The following is a 20061-nucleotide window of genomic DNA, read 5'->3' as shown; positions in this document are numbered from 1 at the left end:
ATAGGTATTTTTCATTTAAAAAATTTAAGCAATACTTTGTTTATAGAAACTGGAAATATGTTTGGTTATTTCAAAATAAAGTGAAGGTGTTAGATACTATTATAGATGGTCAATCCTTTCACCTTCTCTGCTCCTTTTTCTATTTTTATTTAACTTACCCTAAATAAATGCATGAAATGGGTGGAATGAAATGGTACTATGAGTCTAAAACAGTTAATGGGAATACATCTAAGAAAGTTGTATTATGCCATAGTCTTAGTAATCATAAGCTATGGCTATTTAGTAAAGATAAATGAAAATCAAATAAAAATAAAAATATTTTATTTTGGATATATGCAAAAATTCCACATGAAGTACAAACCTGTCCTAGGTTAAGAAACGTGACAGCATATCGTGGGTCCGTGCTGTCCCTGAAGCCCTCTTGGCCACTGTGATAAAATTCCACATTACTTATCCTTGCATTTCCTGTGGGAAGGAGGCAGTTTAATTTATTTTTTCTTGAAAAAAAATATAAAACATTTTTAAAAATCTACAAAAGCTGTAATTTTTCCCATTACAAATTTGTTTTCAACTCTTTCATGGAAATCTCATTAGTTTTTCATTGCTCCTTTAATCTAAATGAGGCAGTATTTCTGAACTTTTTTTTTCACTGCTCCCCAGAGCCTTCTTAGGCATTTTTTTTCCTAATAGCTTCCCCTCCCCACGAAATTTTAATAACACAGATATACTATGTATCTGTTAATGTATGGCGGTCCTTTGGGGGGCTACAAACCATTGCAATAATTAAAGGTATTTTTATCCCAAAAGGTGATATTGTCCCTGTTGAGAATACATGACATAAGGCATGAGATATAATTCACCTGACATTTCCATTTTGATGTTCTAAAGAGCCTTTAAGGGCATTATCGTTACATAACCTCTCTAGAATATGCACTGCCAACTACCTGCTCATCAGTTTATCACAAGTACCACTGAGCTGACAAAAGCCAATTTCATAGATTAGTAATAACAGCCAAAACAGTCCACGAGAGATTGCTCTGTGCCAAAGCTGTACTAACTGCTGGCAGTGGGTGGTTTAATTCTCATACAACATCCTATGAGTTGGGAACTTTTATTAATCCTATCTTTTATGGAAGAAAACGGAGGCACAGAGATCCACGGCTGGTAAGAAACCAGTAGAATATAGTCCTTGCTTCAAAACTGATATTTAATGAAATGTATTAGAGAGGGGTTATTTTGTACTAGGAGGAAAAAACCGGTATAGTGGGGAACATAAGATTAATACAATAAAGACAGAGAAGAAATGGTTATCACAGACCATGTGGGCCTACAAAGCCATTGCTGTGTTTTCTTTATTTACATCACAAAACAATAGGAGCAAGGAAAGGTTGTCATGGGAATAGGGCCCATCTTGGGACTTTAAGTGAGACACACATGGATTACTAGAGCAATTTTATCCCTCTAATCATCTATTTCTTTATCTTTAAAAGAGGGACAACATTGTAATAACTATGTACGATGTCAGGTGGGTACTAGACTTCTTAGGTGAATCACTTAGTAAGTTATATAAATGTCTGTACTGTGCTGTACACCTGTAATTGAAAAATAAAAAAATTAAAATGGGGACAATATTTATGCCATAGTATGATGAGTATTAAATGGGATAATATGTGCAAAACGCTTAGCCCAATGCCTGGAATCTTGTATCATGACACTAATAAAAAAACAAAACAAATAAAAACTCCTTGTCACCTTTGGAGTTAACAAGGGGAAAGAATCAAGCATGTTTCTTCATTTCCTATATAAACTGTCCCTCAAGGTATTCAAATAATTGGAGGAGCTTCTTTTTATAGAGGTATTCTAGATTATGAACGAGGAGGGAACAGTATAATCAAAATATCACCTTTTTAAACCTCAGTGGTTTAATCCAGGCAATGATCATGAATAGCTGCTAACATGTCAAAAGGAGAGTTATATATTACTAGAGGCCCATTGCATGATATCCATGCAAGAATAGGCCTTCCTTCCCCTGGCTTCACTCCCAGCCCCCCGGGGAGCCAGCAAGTCCTCGCTTCTCTATGGAGCACTGCTCCAGTAGCTCCCTCCGCTGCCCCCCTTCCCCTCATAGCAGGCTTCACACTCCTCCCACAGCTCCACGCCTGCATATGCAAATTAGCCTCCATCTTTGTTGGGTTAATTTGCATACTCACTCTGATTGGCTGTGGGTGTAGCAGAGTGATGGTTAATTTGCATGTTTCTCTTTTATTAGGTAAGATGTGCCTACTAATGAAAAATTATACCATCAACTATGAAGAGTTCTTGCCTAAAACTGAATCTGTATCCGATCAGTTTTCTAGTTCTAACCTATACATGCATAGAAAATATAAGGGAGACAGAAACAACTTAAACTCTAGGAATGCAATCCCTAAATCCCAGACTATTGGAAACACTATAGGGCAAATGACCTATTTCCTTTTATCAATAAAATGCAAGAAAAAATAAATGAATCAAAGACATTTAAGATTCATAACTAATTGCAACATGGATCTTATTAAGAGCCTGATTTGAATAAAGAGAGCACAAAGGAAGGAGGGAAGGGAAGAAAAGGAAGGGATGGGAAAGGTAGGGAAGAGAAGGGAAGAAGGAAAGAAGGAAAGAAAGAAGGAAGGAAGGGAGGGAGGAAGAAAGGAAGGGAAATGATGAATAAATTGGAAGAATTTGAACAATCATTTGATGATAAGGAACTATTAACATTTTTAAGTCTGATACCTACAGATGTTTTTTTAAAAGTCTTAGAGTTACATTCTGAAATGTTTCTAGATTAAGTACTATGTAGCTGCTACATTCACAATAGTGAAAATAAGAAAACAACCTGAGTGTCCGTCAACAGATAAATAGGACAAAAAAGATGAGGTATATGTAAATAATGGAATATTATTCAGCTATGAAAAAGAGGGAACTATGCAATTGCAACAACTTGTATGTATCTTGAAGGCATTACAGTCAGATAAGTCAGACAGAGAAATACAAATACTATATGGTATCACTCACATGTGGAATCTAAAAAAGCTGAACTTGTAAAAACAGAGAGTAGAATGGTAGTTACCAGGGGATGAGGGTGGGAAAAGTGTGGGAGATGGTTAAGGACATAAACTTACAACTAGAAGATAAATAAGTCCTGGAGATCTAATGGACAGCTTAGTGATTATAGACAATTTCTATATAGAAAAGCACAAGTGACCGGACAACTGGATAACCGGCCTACCAGTAGCTATGACGTGCATGACATGCACTGACCACCAGGGGGCAGACGCTCAATTCAGGAGCAGAAACCACAGGCATAGAAACATGGGAAAACTGATGACTCTCAGATGGAAGGGGGAGAGGGGAGAGCGGGAAGAGATTAACCAAAGATCTTATATGCATACTAGAGGCCCAGTGCATGGATCTGTGCACTGGTGGGGTCCCTCGGTCTGGCCTGCACCCTCTCACAATCTGGGACCCCTCGGGGGATGTCGGAGAGCTGGTTTTGGCCCTATCCCTGCAGGCCAGGCCGAGGGACCCCACTGGTGCACGAATCTGTGCACCAGGCCTCTAGTACTGACTTATAAACTTCAGAGTTACTGAGAGACTAGATCTTAATTGTTCTCACCAGACAAAAAAAGAAATAGTTATGTGATGTAATAGAGGTGCTAGTTAATACTCTGATGGTAATCATATTGCAATATATACATGTATCAAATAAACACATTGTACTCCTTAAACTTACACAATATTACATGTTAATTACATCTCAATAAAAAAATGGGGCTGCTTCAAAATAATCCAGTGGCTTAAATAGTGTGGGTGGGAATATAGATGACATAAATTGGGGAAAGTTGATAATTGTGGTAGCTGGTAATGGGATTCATTACACTATTTTCTCTATTTTTAGTATGTTTTAAAATTTCCCTTAGAAAATAACAGATCTGCTGTGCTTGTTATAAAATGATTTGTGATTGGGTGAGAAGCTGGACAAGCTATTACCTAAGTTCATTGTTAATCTGGTCATTCTTACTGTCTGAAGTAAAATGAGTGGAATAATGTTGGTGATTTGGTATGGGAAGGTAGCACATGGGCTATGTAATTCCACTCAAAGCTTTATTTTTCCAAGTATCAAAAACAAGACATCAGGCCCAAAGCAGAGTCACTTATGCTAAGCCACACAACACCAAACTGAAATTTAACTTAACTACAGTTTTGGCTCTTCCAGAAATGGAATCTTTAATCAGCGAATCAGGAATGGCCTATCAGCATCAGGGGTAATATGCCTAATAAACCTTTGCCATCTCCTACAGGGAAAGTAACCTTTTCTTAAAAATTATTATTGTTTAAAGTATTACAAATAGTAGTACATATGTCTCCTTTTCCCCATTGACCTCCCCCCTGCCTCCCCCTCCCCCCAGCACATGTCTTCACCCACCCTGGTGTCTGTGTCCATTGGTTATGCTTGTATGCATGCCTTACACTAACCAATTTGCTGTTTTACTGAGTATAACTTCCTCATTCCTGCTCCCTTCTGCCTATAAAATCTTTCCTTGTGTACGGTTCTTCAGAACTCCTTTTGACCTGCTAGATTGGATGCTGCCTGATGCATGGATCATTAGATAAAGCCAGTAAGATCTTTAAAATGTACTCAGTTGGCCCTGACTGGTTTGGCTCAGTGGATAGAGCGTCGGCCTGTGGACTGAAGGGTCCCAGGTTCGATTCTGGTCAAGGGCATGTACCTTGGTTGCGGGCACATACCCAGTAGCGGGTGTGCAGGAGACAGCTGATGGATGTTTCTCTTTCATCAATGCTTCTAACTCTCTATCCCTCTCCCTTCCTCTCTGCAAAAAAATCAATAAAATATATTTAAAAAGAATAAAAAAGTAAAATGTACTCAGTTGAATTTTGTTTCTTAGCACAGGAGATCCTTTAAAGACGTGAGAATTACTGAAGAATTGACTACACATAGAAGAGACTAGGCTATATTTCATTTAGGAAAAGAAACTGAGTTTGTACCCACCTTTAAAAGTCATCATATTTTCCGTGAATGAGCTGATCAGGACACGTGCACCAAATGATTCCTGGAACCAACCTGGGTAGTCTTCACCCAGTATTTTGATGTTCCTGCTCAGGATCCCAACATCAGCTGCTAATGTGTAGCTCTGACCTGTTCCAGGAACTTGGTGTCTTTCACCTGCAACAGGACAGCTAGGTGATTACCAACGCTGAGAAATTCCCATCTTCATTAGTTTATTTGCTGTCCATAGGCTGCATAGCGTTCTAATATGCCAAAAGTCAACACAAATGCATAAACTGATTAAAGTTTTATACTTGAACATACATAGATGGCAGACTGAAATTATGAGAGCTCTTTATTTATAAAATAAAATGCAATCGAAAGTACGTCTTCTTTTAACACCACAAAGATTATTATAATCAGCAATTAGGAAGTTACTGCTTCATAGGAAGTCTGCAGTCACTTTACACAGGAAAACACTGTTGTAAGGCAAGTTGAGAAGCTGCTCGTCATTCTAATAGATGAGGAAGTGAGGTAGAGAAGTAAAAGAATTGGTCCAAGCCCTAGCCGGTTTGGCTCAGTGGATAGAGCGTCGGCCTGCGAACTGAAGGGTCCCAGGTTCGATTCTGGTCAAGGGCACATGCCTAGGTTGTGGGCTTGATCCCCAGTGGGGGACTTGCAGGAGGCAGCCGATCCATGATTCTCTCTCATCATGGATGTTTCTATCTCTCTATCCCTCTTCCTTTCTCTCTGAAATCAATAAAAATATATATATAAATAAAAAAAAAGAATTGGTCCAAGGCTGTGTGGAGAATCAGCAATACATCGATATTACCTCTCCTGACCTCCAAACCTTGGTTTGTTGCACTTTTCCTGGGCATATTTTGTATCAATCAAAATGCTTTGTAAATACCAGTAGCATAGCCAACATAGTGTGTATACTTGCACCTTAATGATCTATAAGACATAACCTAAATTCCATTCTACATTTCTGGAAATCTTAGTCAAAACTTTAAGACAGGCAGGTACATTTCAAACAGAGAGAAATGTATGGTAGTTTGAAGGAAAAACTCAAAGACTATCTAATGTCAAACTTCCAAAACTTTTTGCTTTGTGATTAAAATGTTCTTCAACGAAAACTTTTCTTTTTGATTTAAAGGAAAATATGTGATACGGAATGGTAGGCACATGTGCTTCTATTAAAATACTGCTTTAAAAGGTTCTCTTAAGTTTCCTTTTCACGCAGGCCACCGATCCACAGCCTCTCACACTGCCTTACAGCTGGAGTTCTCATGAGCACCAGAGCATCTAAGGGGTTTTCTGACATCCTCTCCAGTCTGCTTCCACATCCTGGGATTCCGAGGAAGGTAGCAGGTCAAATGGGGGGAGGGTGGGTGCTGGGAAGGCCCTGATCCTACAGGCTGAGATTTGGTCTTCAGTTGATTCTGAGGAATTCCTTCTTTCCTGGATGATTATGGTTTACCATTTTGGTTGTAGTTTATTTAAATGAAGTTACAACTGAGGAATGTGTCAATGAAACCAATCAGGACAAAGATGCTCTCAGATCAAGGGTTTTCACATTTTAGTGTGCCTAAGAATCACCTAGAAGCCTGCTTAAAACAGAAAGTGACACCTTATCCCACAGAATGAGAGAATGTAATGCAGTAGATCTTTGCTGTATATTTGCTAAATGAAAGGATGGCTATACAGGGACTCTTCCTAGCCAGCATGTAAACAGTACCACCGCTTGGGTACCAGTGCCAGTCTAAGTGAAATGCTCTTCTAAAATAATTGTGAGATGTTTCATCTAATAATTGTAATTACAGGAGAAAGCACTAAAATGGGACGACTTTAAGACATTTTAATTATATATCTATTTGGTTAAAGAACAACCACTTACCAAGGTGAGTGTAGGAAAGGGGATCATTGAGAATGAGAATTTTGTGACCATGCAGGATTTTAACGATGCTTCTAGTTTCTGTCTGGTGGATATCATAACTTGTGGTTGTTATCACAATCTCTTCTCCCTCCTTAGGAAAAATCAAGTGCCAAATACAAGAACAATTTTAAAAAATAGGTTTACATTTCTTAATAACTATTCAAAATTCTAATTTATATCTGATTAGAATCATGGTATTGTCACAGAGAAAAAATATATACTTAGATGTCTAAAATAAATATGCTTCTGTTTGACATTAAGAATTCTAAATTTTGAATTATCTTAGAATTTTCTTACATTTAATTCAGTCATTTAATAAAATCAGGCTATACATTTAAAAAATTAAATAAATAAAAAATTCATATTTTATTGTTCTGATGAGAACAATACTCTTTTAAGACTTAAAAATTTTTTCCGAATATTTTAAAATTTAGTTAACTATCATTTGAACTCCTGAAAGGTAGGAAAGGAAGAGAAATCTTAAAGAGCAAGAAGACCAAGTCTTAGAATCTGTATTTGTATATGATAAGCTCCTTCTTGTCATCCAAATCTCTGCTCAAATGTACCTGTAGGGGAGAAAAAATAATTTTTTCCTCAACCCTCCTAAGTTCTTGGCTGGGGCCCCTGTAGCAAAAGACAGATTAACAAGAGGAAAACATCTAAATTTATTTAACGTAAGTTTTATGGGTCACGGGAGCCTTCATAAGGAAGTGAGGATCTGAAGAAATTGTTATCCCTGAGTGTTTCTATGCTAGGTTTCATGACGTGGGAGAGTAGTGGGAACCTGTGACAGGGTACGAGTTCAGTGTAATAAACGGGGAGAACTAGCAAGGTTCATTCCAATTCTTCTTTGTGTCGCTTTGTCTTCAGAGATAAGGATGGTCTTTTCCTCTGGGTACAGGGAGGGCACCTCACACATGAGGGTTTATAATCTGTTTCAGGGGAAAGTAGAATGTCCTTCCAGTACAGGCTCTTTCTCAAAATTCCTTCATCTTAAAATATTTAAGGTTTTGGGATAGCATGTCTTGAATTTAATATTTTTGGGTAGCATGTCTTGAACCCCATCTTACCCTTGACAGACGCCTTCTCTGGCCACTCTATTTAATGTTATCTGCCACCCTCTGCTAAGGTAGTCTGTCTCACAATACCTGTTTTATTTCCTTCATCAGTGAATCATAGTCTGAAATTAACACATTTCTGTGTCTGCTTCTCCCACCCCAATGTAATGTCCACTATAGTTTGACCAATTTCTTCACCACTGAATCCTTTGTCCAGAAAATGTCTGACACTTGGCTAGATATTAATTGGATAATTAATATGTAAAACATATTAATTGTGTAAATAATACAATATTAATTAGAGAATTAATAGGGATATTGAAATCATTTAAGTACCATCTAAAAAGTAATCACAACTCAACTATCACATATAAGAGCCTATTGTACATAGATTACAGTACCTCCCAATAAATCTTCTATTTACCAGTTTTAGACTACCTTAGGAGAGCCAACCCGATTGATGATTTGTTTTGATTTACTCAGACTAAGGCTTTCTTTGTTCTGTGACTCAGTAGAAGGGAACTGGCTGAGATCTGAGAGCTTGGAAAAGAAATCAATCCATTTCCCTGACCTTTCAGCATTAAAGAGTATTTGTAAAACATGTGAGTCGATGGCCTATGCACACTTACGGGTATAGTAGAGATGGAATTGCCACCACTCATTTTACCAAAATCGCATTTAACACAGGCATTATTTGAATATCATTGGGCATCAGGGTTTGTTTTCTTTCCCAATGGTTAACATGTAAAGTAAACAAATTAGAAGAGAGAACCAAGATAACAATAAAATGTACTTAAAACAATTTCTTCTTTCTGTTTTGCAAGATTTTGTTGTAAACAAATATCTTTACCCGAAAACTTTCACATTTCCCTTTCATAACTAATATATACATGTTGTTCTTTATATGTTCTGAAGGACCTTTGACACCATAATTTTTAAATGCCTGCTATCAGGTCAGCATTTTGAGTGTAAGTTAATTGCAAAATACGTATTTCTCAACTGGCTAATCATATGAGAAATAAATGTCCATGAGAATAAAGAAGAAACCTTTTTTACGTTGACCCATTGTGTGTGTTCACTTTCCACCACATAGTGTTTCCTCTACCTGCCAATCCACAGCATCCATCAGAGACAGGACTTTGGAACCTGCTTCCGCGGTTTCTGAGAGTTTAGTTTTATATATCGAACGTGGAAGTCCATGAAGGTCCAGCTCACCAAACACCCCTGCAGGAGAAAAGCACACTGCTACTTACTCACCACACAGTACTGAGTTAGGTGCTGAAATAAAATGAAACTGTTCTTGATATATTCTAATAAGTGATTGAACATTTTAGAATGAATGAAACCATTGGGGTCATCTGCTCAGAGCTTTGGCACTTTGATTCACTTCTAGGAATAGAAGTGAATAGACATTAAGGCCAGTACACAAGAATATATGAATGAAGATGCTTAGTTCAACAATATTTGAAAATATGAGGAAACTAGAATTAATTAAATTGTATTTCAATAGAAGGATAGGATAAACTGTAATATACTAATTCCATGGTGCAATATGCTATAAAAGAAAAGGGTGTTATCTGCAAATATTGATCTGGAAAGACATCCATAACATTTAGGAAAAAAAGCACTAAAATATGAAAATAATTATTGCTTATAGAAAAGAAAGATTATGAAGAAAGTCAGATTGGAGATGTATAATGTGCATATGGGGAGATTTGTTAATGTTAGTTTTATAATGAATTATTTTTTTACTTAAAATATACACATCTCTATCTAACTTAATGTAACATGACTTAATTTTTAAAAATCTCTGCCACTTTTATAATCCTTTACTATAAATAAATATTTGTAAAAGCTTCTGAACCATACAATCATGAACTAATAATAATAATATTTTAAAGTACAGTCTTAAAACTGATATGCATGATACTTTTAGTGTCTGGAAACACATACCTAAGACCTTTGATCCTTGATTTGGTCCTTCTGGAAAAGCCCACTCTGGAGTAGAATGATTTCCTCTAAGAACAATCTGTAATTCTCCTTTAAAAGGGTTATCTTCCCAGCCACCAATTAGTCTACCTCCCTGCAGTGAAGCAGAAAATTGTCAATACTTAAAAACTGAACAGAAAAAAATTTCCCCCATAAAAAAGGAATTGGGAAGACTGGAAGCCTTGTCTAGTGAAAATGAATAAATTCTGTTATACAAAGAACAGTATTATAACTGGAAGTGACCTCAACTTAATCTATTCACTATGGGATAAGCAATTTAATTTTCCAAGGTCAAGTTCAATATCTATTTACTTTCAGAACTGGACCTAAAACTGGGACCTTTTAAGACCTAAACTAGTGCTGTTTGAACAGATCACACTGGATTGTAAAATAATATGGCCTATATATAATACATTCATCTACTTACATCCAAGCTGTGCCATTTATGAGCCATGATTGTTAGTAATAAAAGCTATTACTAAATGCTTGCTGATTCTATGTCAGGCATACTGTGTAAGGCTTTACCTATATTGTACCACATAACCTTTACACTAAACCCATGAGTTGTTATTATTCTTACCTATAAAATGGTAAGAAAACTGATGCTAAAAGTAGTCGAATAACTTTCCCAAGGTTACCCAACTATTAAACAGTGAGGCATGGATTCAATTGTAGCTTTAACTTGCCTCAAAGCTCACACATGTAACTAAAATATCACACCTTTAAAATATTAAAAGCTTAGTTTTACCAAAGACAAGCTACTATACACTTTTATTTTTTAACTAGAGGCCTGGTGCATGAAATTCATGCAAGGGGCTCAGCCCTCAAAGCCACGGAGGCTGCCTTGGTCCTCGCAGCCCTTGTTTCATCCGGAAGGTCGTCCGGAAGGTCGTTTGGCTGTACAGTGTAATGAGCATATTATGCTTTTTATTATTATAGATGGTGTTAATAGCTTTTTGGTTAGGCCATTCTTTTAAATGAATAATAATAAAAGACTGCCTGGCTGGTGTTGCTCAGTGGTTGAGCATCGACCTATGAACCAGGAGGCCACAGTTTGATTCCTGGTCAGGACACCTGCACAGGTTACGGGCTTGATCCCAAGAGTGGGGCATGCAGGAGGTAGCTGATCAATGATTCTTTCTCATCATTGATGTGTCTATCTCTCTCTCCCTCTCCCTCTCTGAAATCAATAAAAATAATAATAATATAATAATAATAATAATAATAATAAAAGACTGACAGAACAATTAGACTGATTCTAGGGGTGGGAACCTTTTTTCTGCCAAGGGCCTCTTGGATATTTATAACATCATTTGTGGGCCATACAAAATTATTAACTTAAAAAGTAGCCTGTTATATTTGGTCAAACATTTAATTAACTCACGCTTAATGCCTTGGCAGGGCCAGACCAAATAATTCATGGGCCTTGTACGGGCTGGGTCCAGACATTCCCACCCCTGGGTTAAATGGTTACATGATCAAGACTATCTGAGGTTTCTGAGAATGAAGCGATTGTTCTAAACTACTGAAATATTTTTATTAGTCTGATTCTGTTTTCATAATTCCACCTACATTCAATCATTTCAGGAAATACTACTTGTTTTCTTTATTTTAAAAAACATGTATCTTTATTGTTGAAAGTATTACAGATTTCCCCTATTTTCCCCATTAACCCCCTCCACCTTGTACCCCGCCCCCTCAGTCCTTCACTGCCCTATGGTCTGTGTCGATAGGTTATGCATATATGCATATAAATTCTTTGAAAAGGCTTAAAATCTTTTAAGTTTTCCCAGGACTCCTGGGGATTCTCTGTTGGTTGGGTCAAGCTGTGAGTTTAACTGCACCTTACAATAACACAACTATCCTTTGTAGGACTGGAAATGAGCAAGCCTTACACTAAGAGTAGCATGATAATCACTCCATAAGGAATGCTTAGTCCACAATATAAAGAAGAGGAGAAATATACTAGACTTCAAGGGCAAGAGCCAGCTGTTTCTTTCTTACTTTATCAATTGAATATGCTTTCTTATAATTTTTCAGTAAACCTCCAACATTTTAGAATTTGGTTAATACATTATAAGACCTTTACTCTTACCTGCAGTGATATGTAGGTAGCATTCAAAACGACTTTTCTGTAAGAAGACTCTGCAGCTTCCACATTATGTCTATCTTCCAGTTCCAGAACCCCCCAAATAATGAGCCTTTCCAGTGGTGGAATATCTGTGTCTGCTACAACCCATGTTCCTATAAAAGAAGACTTTAATATAAGAAATATAATCCGAAGGTTATTGCTGATAGATAAAACCATAGGCAACCTTCTCAGTGAGTCTTGGTTTGACGTGTCCAACCCTTTCCCCACACAGTGACTGATTCTTGTCTGCCCTGAAAAAAATCTACATTCTTAATACTCAGGTTTAAGTTCACATGAAACCTGGAAAGCATCTGTTATCCAGGACACGATACCAGACTCCATCTCCACATTTGCTATTTCCTGAGGTGTGCTTTATAGAAGAGGAATGCTAACTATTGTGTGGCATCTATCCCAAAGTTGCACAAACACAAGCATTTTACTTCTTTCTGTATTTACCTTCAGGGATAACCACATTTGCTCCTGGGTGAGGTATGGTATAATTATTTTCCCGAGATGATTGCCAAAAAGAATCATTTGACCATAAGCTGAAAACAAAAGAAAAATAGTCCATTATCTCTCTGCATCTAATGACCATCTCCTGAGGGTGTAGCAATATACTAGATGATTTGAGGATGCTAGAATGCAAATTAAATAGTGTATAACTTCACTAAGTAGACAAGCTAATATGTGAAATTAGTAACATACTCAACACACATAAATGCCTATATAATTTTTTTCTCCATTGAAGAAAACTTCCTTTCCACCACAATCTGAACCACTTTTCCACCCACTAACTCCTTATTGTGATACACTAATTTTGCTGCTCAGGATGTGTCACCAAAGAGTTCTGGGATCTCAGGTAATTCACTTAAGGTCATTGGACTTCACTATATAATAAGGGAATTGGTCTAGTAATTCAGATCTAACATTCTGCCAGTCTGAGATTGACACATAATTTCTGTAGGATTTTTCCATTTCCCAATCAGGGTCATTGTAAGGCTCAAGTGAAGTAATGAGTGTGGAAGTGCTTTGTGACCCACGAGGCACTGTGCAGCAGGGGACCCAGGAGTGACATATGAAAAGGTTTGTGCAACTGAAGGTAGTAACAAACAGAAGGCCTATCTACTTATATGTGGCTGGTCGCTTCCTGGGAATTGGATTTCTTGATGGCGGATGCACAGGAAAGCAATCCTGGAGAATGCAGCAGTAAGCTTGGAAATTAATAATAACATCTTTCACATCAGGATCCAGGTTCCCAGACACGGGCTGGCTTTGAGGAAGGTCATTTCTCCCTGACACTAAAAGTGAAGTAAAGCAGTTTAAATTAACATGGTGACCAAAGTACTCAAATGTAAGCAAAATCATAGCTATGTGAAAATATTCTTTAGATAGTAACTTGGTATAATTCAAATGAATGGAATATATATGGGGAAATTCTGACAAATCGCATTTTATTGAGAAGCACGTAGTCAAAATATCTTGGAAAAAATGAATATTTTACAATTTAAAATTATTTTAAAATATTTTCATTTTTAAAAAATAATTAAATAATAAAAATGAAAACAAAATATATGATGACAACTTCCATTGTACTCATTACCTCTAATTTTGGGAAATAAATTTTGGGGCCACATTTAAATTAAAAATGTTTGTGTCATCTCCAATCATAAAATGTAAGTTTTTAATTCAACTCAAGTCTTTCCCAGCATAAATTTTACCTCCAGTCTTTTCATTCAACAAACATTTCTTGAATCCTGCTATATAACTGTGTAACACATTTGCTCACTAAGCAATTTTTCTCCTCTTTTAGATAAAGCATTAGATAAAATAACCACTTCTGGCTAATAAATACATACCCAAGTAATACAGAGTACTAGTGTTTGCTTCAAGGTGCCAGTCTCCATTCTTGCTGGTATTCCAGCTCAAAGGATTTGAGGAGCCATTCCTCATATCAATAACATTAAACATATCAGGATTTTGAGTGAAGTTATGAGATATGATGACATAGTCTTCTTCCTATAAAAGTTTGCAAAAAAGTGACTTGTTTTATATGTTAACTAGAGGCCCGGTGCACAAAATTTATGCACGGGGGTGTGTGTCCCTCAGCCCAGCCTGCACCCTCTCCAATCTGGGACCCCTCGAGGGATGTCTGACTGCCCGTTTAGGCCCCATCCCGTGGGATCGGGCCTAAATGGGTGGTCGGACATCCCTCTCACAATCCAGGACTGCTGGCTCCCAACCACTCTCCGGCCTGCCTGCCTGCCTGATTGCCCCTAACCGTTTCTACCTGCCAGCCTGATCACCCCCTAACCACTCCCGTGGCAGCCTGATCGACACCTAACTGCTCCCCTGTCGGCCTGATTGCCCCTAACTGCCCTCCCCTGCCGATCTGGTCACCCCTAACTACCCTCCCCTGCCAGCCTGGTAACCCCTAACTGTCCTCCCCTGCAGGCCTGGTCACCCCCAACTGCTCTCCCCTGCTGGCCTGGTAACCCCTAACTGCCCTCCCTTGCCAGCCTGGTTGCCCCTAACTGCCCCCCACTGCTGGCCTGGTTGCCCCCAACTGCCCTCCCCTGCAGGCCTGGTTCCCCCCCCAACTGCCCTCCCCTGCAGACTGGTCCCCCTCAACTGCCCTCCCCTGCAGGCCTGGTCCCTCCTTAACTGCCCTCCCCTGCTGGCCTGGGTCCCTCCCAACTGTTCTCCCCTGCAGGCCATCTTGTGGACACATGGAGACAGCCATCTTTGACCACATGAGGGTGGCCATCTTGTGTGTTGGAGTGACAGTCAATTTGCATATTACTCTTTTATTACATAGGATTCCCTGCCTAATCTACATTAATTAAGATGACAGAATTAGCCCATATATTAGGACAAGTTTTGGTTTTAGTTTCTTTTTCATCTTGTATTTATATTTTGTTTATAATGCTAATGCTGTCACTAAAGCAATAAAAGTCTCTCTCTCTCTCTCTCTCTCTCTCTCTATTTATATATATATACATACACCCACATATATAAATCTCAACACCCACATATATATATGTATGTGTTTGAAACACATGTTATTTCTATAATGTTTGTAAACATTCAAAACAATGCAAAAATGCTAGGGTTTCTTTCTTTTTGGCTGCACATATGTAGTATAAGAATATGAATGAAGAAGATGAAGACACCCAATTCAGGATAATGGTTACCATTAGAGGTGGAGAGTAAGAAGTGAGACCAGGGTAAGCCATAAGCCATACAGGGAACTTCCACTTCATTTAAAATGTTTATTTATTTTAAAAATCAAACATAAATATTCAGGGTAAATTCAATTCAGATAGAGGTGGGTGATGGGCACAACAGGACTTGGACTATGTTTTAGAATTTTCTGATATATCTCATAATTTTATTATTAGTAAAGCCCTTAATCAGTATCTGAAACATCCTAAGTACTCAATAAGTGTTAGTTATTATCATGGTAATAGTAACAGGGCACAAGTATAGCACCTTGGGAATATGGCAAGAAGATTGCTTACTTCTGATTCTTAAATAAGAAACGTTTTTTTTTTTTACTTCTCTTAGATTTAGGGTGGGTCATGGAGGGGGTACAGGACTTTAAAAGGCCAACATGTGAGACAAGAGCATTCTGGTCCAAACAATCAGAGCAAGGATGAGAATGTACCCTGTGGTTGAGTAACGTTCAATCTTAATTATTAGAAGATGGATGTTATAGCTCTTTGTTTACCTTAAATCCATAGAATGTTGATGTGTATGATATGTTGGTTATGTGATCCACACCTTTAAAGTACCAGTTAATGTGCTTTGCATTTGGAATCAGAGCCATCCATCCAGACATATGAGTCAGTCGTTTCTTCCGAAAGGGAATAATGCTTGTGCCTGTAGGAGAACATAAAACAAACAAATAATAGTAATCTCTACCTCTAGAAAAATCCCTCCTTTTATGAACAAATGCAAATGTAAAATATTTGTCTATCTATGGAAGTCTCTAAAGAGGCCAGTATAGCATTTCACTATATTCTAAATGTCAATGTTTAACTGAAACATAAAATGTTTCTCACTTGGGCTTCTGAACTGAGATAAAGTCTTTATTCCTTAGGGAAAGAAAAAAAAAATTGAAACATAATGATGATGATTACTATGACAGAAATGCTAAAGTATAGTAATTAAATTCTTTAAATATCATTTATCTAAAATATAATCCCATTTCTATTCTCTTAAGAACTTAATTCTTCAGAATAATTCATTTGCAATGTATGCAAACATAAGTTCTGATTCTTTATTAGATTCTCTTATATTTGTTGAGTTAATCAAAGTCTGCATACCAAGTATGAGTGAAAAGCTTGATTTAGAACTTCTTTTGTAAAAAATGTGTTTTTATTGATTTTAGAGAAAGAGGAAGGGAGAGGAATAGACAGATAGAAACACTGATCAGCTGCCTCCTGCACCCCCCTACTTGGGATCCAGCCCAAAACATGGACATGTGCCCTGACTGGGAATTGAATCTGGGACCTCTTGGTTTATGGGTTGATGCTCAACCACTGAGCCATGCTGGCTGGATAAAACCTACTTTCATTTTTGAAGTTATTTGTTTTTATCTTAATTTTCTCAGTTACAATCTTTTTCATTATGTTGATTTTAAGCATTTTGGACTAAAATATAAATTCTTTGAAGTTGATATTTAAAAAATAGTATATAAAGAATAAGTATCTCAAATTTATTGACCATCTGTTCTAACTTCATATGCATATTTACATAAAGATACATCATCATGTATGAGATGCTTTGATGAGGATATATTAAGACATATGTAAAGTTATGTTAAACCTTATTTCCCACTGATCTAGTAAACTTGTTGAAGTTTTTATTTATTGATATAAGAGAGAGAAAAGAAGATTTTATTAACAGAATCCAAGTACATTTATTTCTCCTATATTAGTGTCAACATTAACCATTTTCTTCAATATATTGCAAATCTATAATAATAAAAGCATAATATGCTAATTAGACCAGATGTCCTTCCGGACGACCTTCCAGACGAAGCTGGGGCTGTGAGGAAAGCCCAGGTCCCTGGTGCCTGCTGGCAGCCAAGGGAAGCCCAGGTCCAGGGTGCCAGAGGGAAGCCAGTTCTGGCAGCCGGGGGAAGAAAGGCCTACTCTTGCATGAATTTCGTGCATCGGGTCTCTAGTATTTTCATAATGTTACCTAAAATCAGTATCAGCATTTCTGCATTTAATAATATTTACACAGTAGAAACTTGCAATTTGAAACTAAAATCATGCATCTCGATATATGACAAATGGATTTTGAAAATGTATAGCATGATTATACCAGTCACATTATAGCTGCTAAAATTAGCTGTGTCAAATCCATCAATCCTAGAATTTTGTTACTCTACTCCATGTTATCAGATGGTCTTATGGAAATTTTTCTTGCAAGAATTTTCTGTCCTTCAAACAGAGTTCTATATCTATTCCCATTCTATATCTATTCCCATGATACATTCTGGAACTGGAGAAATAACCATAAGTTGGGCCAGTGGCCCCACTGGATGCATTGTGAGACTGAGCAAAGATGCAACCTGTCACCTGGCCTTCGTAAGCTGGTAGGCATTCAGGGTGTTTGAGGATTAGTATCAGTTTAGAGCCAAGACCTAATAATTCTTGGAAGGTGTGGATAGTTTCCTTGTTATATGTTTAGATTAGATCTTGATGATTACTGCTTTATATACTATCACCAAGAAGCTACATCATTTAAATTTATGCAGAAAATGCAGAACACTATATTTGATACCTATCTGTTTAGCAAATCTTTGATTCATCAATGCATTTCCTATTTTCCACAATCTGCAATTCATCAGAACAATGTATGTGAGAGTGGATAAATTGTAGATAGCTATTTTAACTAATAAGTCCTAGAGAGATGATGCATCAATGAATGGGTGGAAAGATAAAGAGAGATATATATGGATCTAAGCCAATCAGAGTAGGTGAGGTCAGGTATAATGAGAACAGTTATATTCAACTGGAAGAATCCCTACACTGGTTCCCTAGCTAATGCAGTGAGGGGAAATCTGGTAGGAAGGATTGAGTGAACACTCTAGGAGCCATCCCTCCCCGACCCTTCACCAAGATAATAAAATATAAGCAATTCCAAATCCTTCAGGGGGAGATGCAGATATTAGCGCCACAGTGAAAGATCTGAGAGATGCAAACACCAGGATTCCTACCATATCCCCAGTTAACTTGCTTGTTTGGCTGGTGCAAATGCCAGATGGATCATTAATAATGACAATAAATTAATGCAATCTAGTCATGGTAATGATGTCAAGCACATCCATTGTTTCAGGTACAGCATCTTTCCTGAAACAAATCGGTAGATCAATAGTCTCTGCTATCTGGTGTGCAAGCTCCTCACCGAGCAAATACTCCCCCATCTTACTTCAATCAGCAAAGATAATAAAAAGTATTTGCCTTCAGTGGCAGGAACAATGGTATATTTATATACTGTCTTGCTCTAAGGGCTATTCCAGCTTTCCTGCTTTGTCATAATACTGGCTGGATGTTCCTTAATCAGCAGAAGATCATACTGGTTCATGCATTTATTTGATACTCCTCACATGCCCATTTTGAGTGTATTTGTTTCCTGTCTAGCTCTGACATACAAATACGCTTTTCCCAATGTTCTAAAGAGCGAGCGACAACTGAAGAAGATGATGATGAAAACTGAGAAAAATATTTCAATTAGTGGTTTAAACTAACCTTTTAAAAAATATTTTACTTCTATTGATTTTTTTCAGAGAGAGAGAGGAAGGGAGAGGGAGAGAAACGTCCATCAGCTGTCTCCTGCATGTTCCCTACTGGGGATGGAGCACACAACCTGGACATGAGGCCTGACTGGGAATCGAACCAGCAACCTTCGTGTGCATGGGATGACGCCCAACCAACTGAGCCACACAGGCCAGGGTGGTTTAAACTCTTCTATTCCACTTACCAAAAGAGTCTGAGAGAACCACATCCTTTTCAAGCAGAGACACGGGAGAAGGCTTGTTGAAAGCTAAACGGTGGAAGCTGACCGAGGCATCACAGACAGACCCAGGGAACCCTACGCTCCACTCAGCTTCCTGAGTGCAGTGAGAAGGGTCCAGCAATGAGCTGTGTGGAATGACAGTGTATCCTTTGTGACCTAGGAAATGAACACAATCAGCATGTTTCCTACTTCATGTTATAAAACTGAAAAACGTAAAGGTACTGTGATCCATTGTACTGCTAATAAAATCTAAAGGTCTTATCACCTTTTTTTTTTTTTTTTTGACATGGGACAAAGAGACTTCATACAGATGCTTTGCAGTGGACACTACTCAGGTAGTTAATTATGAATGTGGGATCTGAGACACCCATGAGAGCCCAAGTAGGGGATAGGAAGTGAGATAAGTAACTTGGCCAAGATTCAAATCCAGCAATCTGTCATAGAGCCTGTATGCTTAACCAATGGACTGCTAACTAACATGAAAAATCTAAGCTGAATTAAATAAACTAATAAAGGTTACACAAAGCTTTATATTAGAACCATCCAAATGTTCTCTGTATTAAAGCCACCATTAGAACAGGAGACAGAAGTCAACAAACATAGTTGAGAACTCTGTTTAAATATTAAGATGAATCTTCTTCCATCTTTCAAAGTCTTTTAAAAGTAAATTATTAGTATCTGTAGTTTTACTTGTCAATTTTCTCTTTCTTCTAAAGTATTAGGCAGAATCTCTCCCTCACACACACCCTTGCTATCTTATTTAGACATATCTTTAGCATTAAAACTTTATAAAGACATTAAATTCTAGAAACTAAGAATTTTTAAAATGTGACATACACTGAACTTGAAATGGTAAAAAAATGTTCTTAGT

The 20061-nt window shown here is 37.5% G+C and overlaps 1 protein-coding gene across 1 annotated transcript in view; it reads right to left on the bottom strand.

Moving 5' to 3' along the window:
• The window catches only part of PKHD1L1 (PKHD1 like 1), a 136202-nt gene that overhangs the window by 28997 nt on the left and 87144 nt on the right, over positions 1 to 20061 (bottom strand). The window contains exons 50-60 of the mRNA XM_054708359.1: positions 19155 to 19346; positions 15889 to 16040; positions 14018 to 14177; positions 13288 to 13459; positions 12618 to 12706; positions 12126 to 12274; positions 9995 to 10124; positions 9147 to 9265; positions 6945 to 7074; positions 5048 to 5221; positions 362 to 465 (exon numbers count right to left, since the gene is read on the bottom strand). Of these exons, the coding sequence (XP_054564334.1) occupies positions 362 to 465; positions 5048 to 5221; positions 6945 to 7074; positions 9147 to 9265; positions 9995 to 10124; positions 12126 to 12274; positions 12618 to 12706; positions 13288 to 13459; positions 14018 to 14177; positions 15889 to 16040; positions 19155 to 19346 (1571 nt within the window). The remainder of the gene's footprint in view (positions 1 to 361; positions 466 to 5047; positions 5222 to 6944; positions 7075 to 9146; positions 9266 to 9994; positions 10125 to 12125; positions 12275 to 12617; positions 12707 to 13287; positions 13460 to 14017; positions 14178 to 15888; positions 16041 to 19154; positions 19347 to 20061) is intronic.

This window comes from Eptesicus fuscus, chromosome 19 (genome assembly GCF_027574615.1).
Source record: "Eptesicus fuscus isolate TK198812 chromosome 19, DD_ASM_mEF_20220401, whole genome shotgun sequence".
In the NCBI taxonomy this organism is placed as follows: Eukaryota; Metazoa; Chordata; class Mammalia; order Chiroptera; family Vespertilionidae; genus Eptesicus; species Eptesicus fuscus.
Note: the sequence above shows the minus strand (reverse complement) of the source record. Positions and strands in the feature narration are given on the sequence as shown.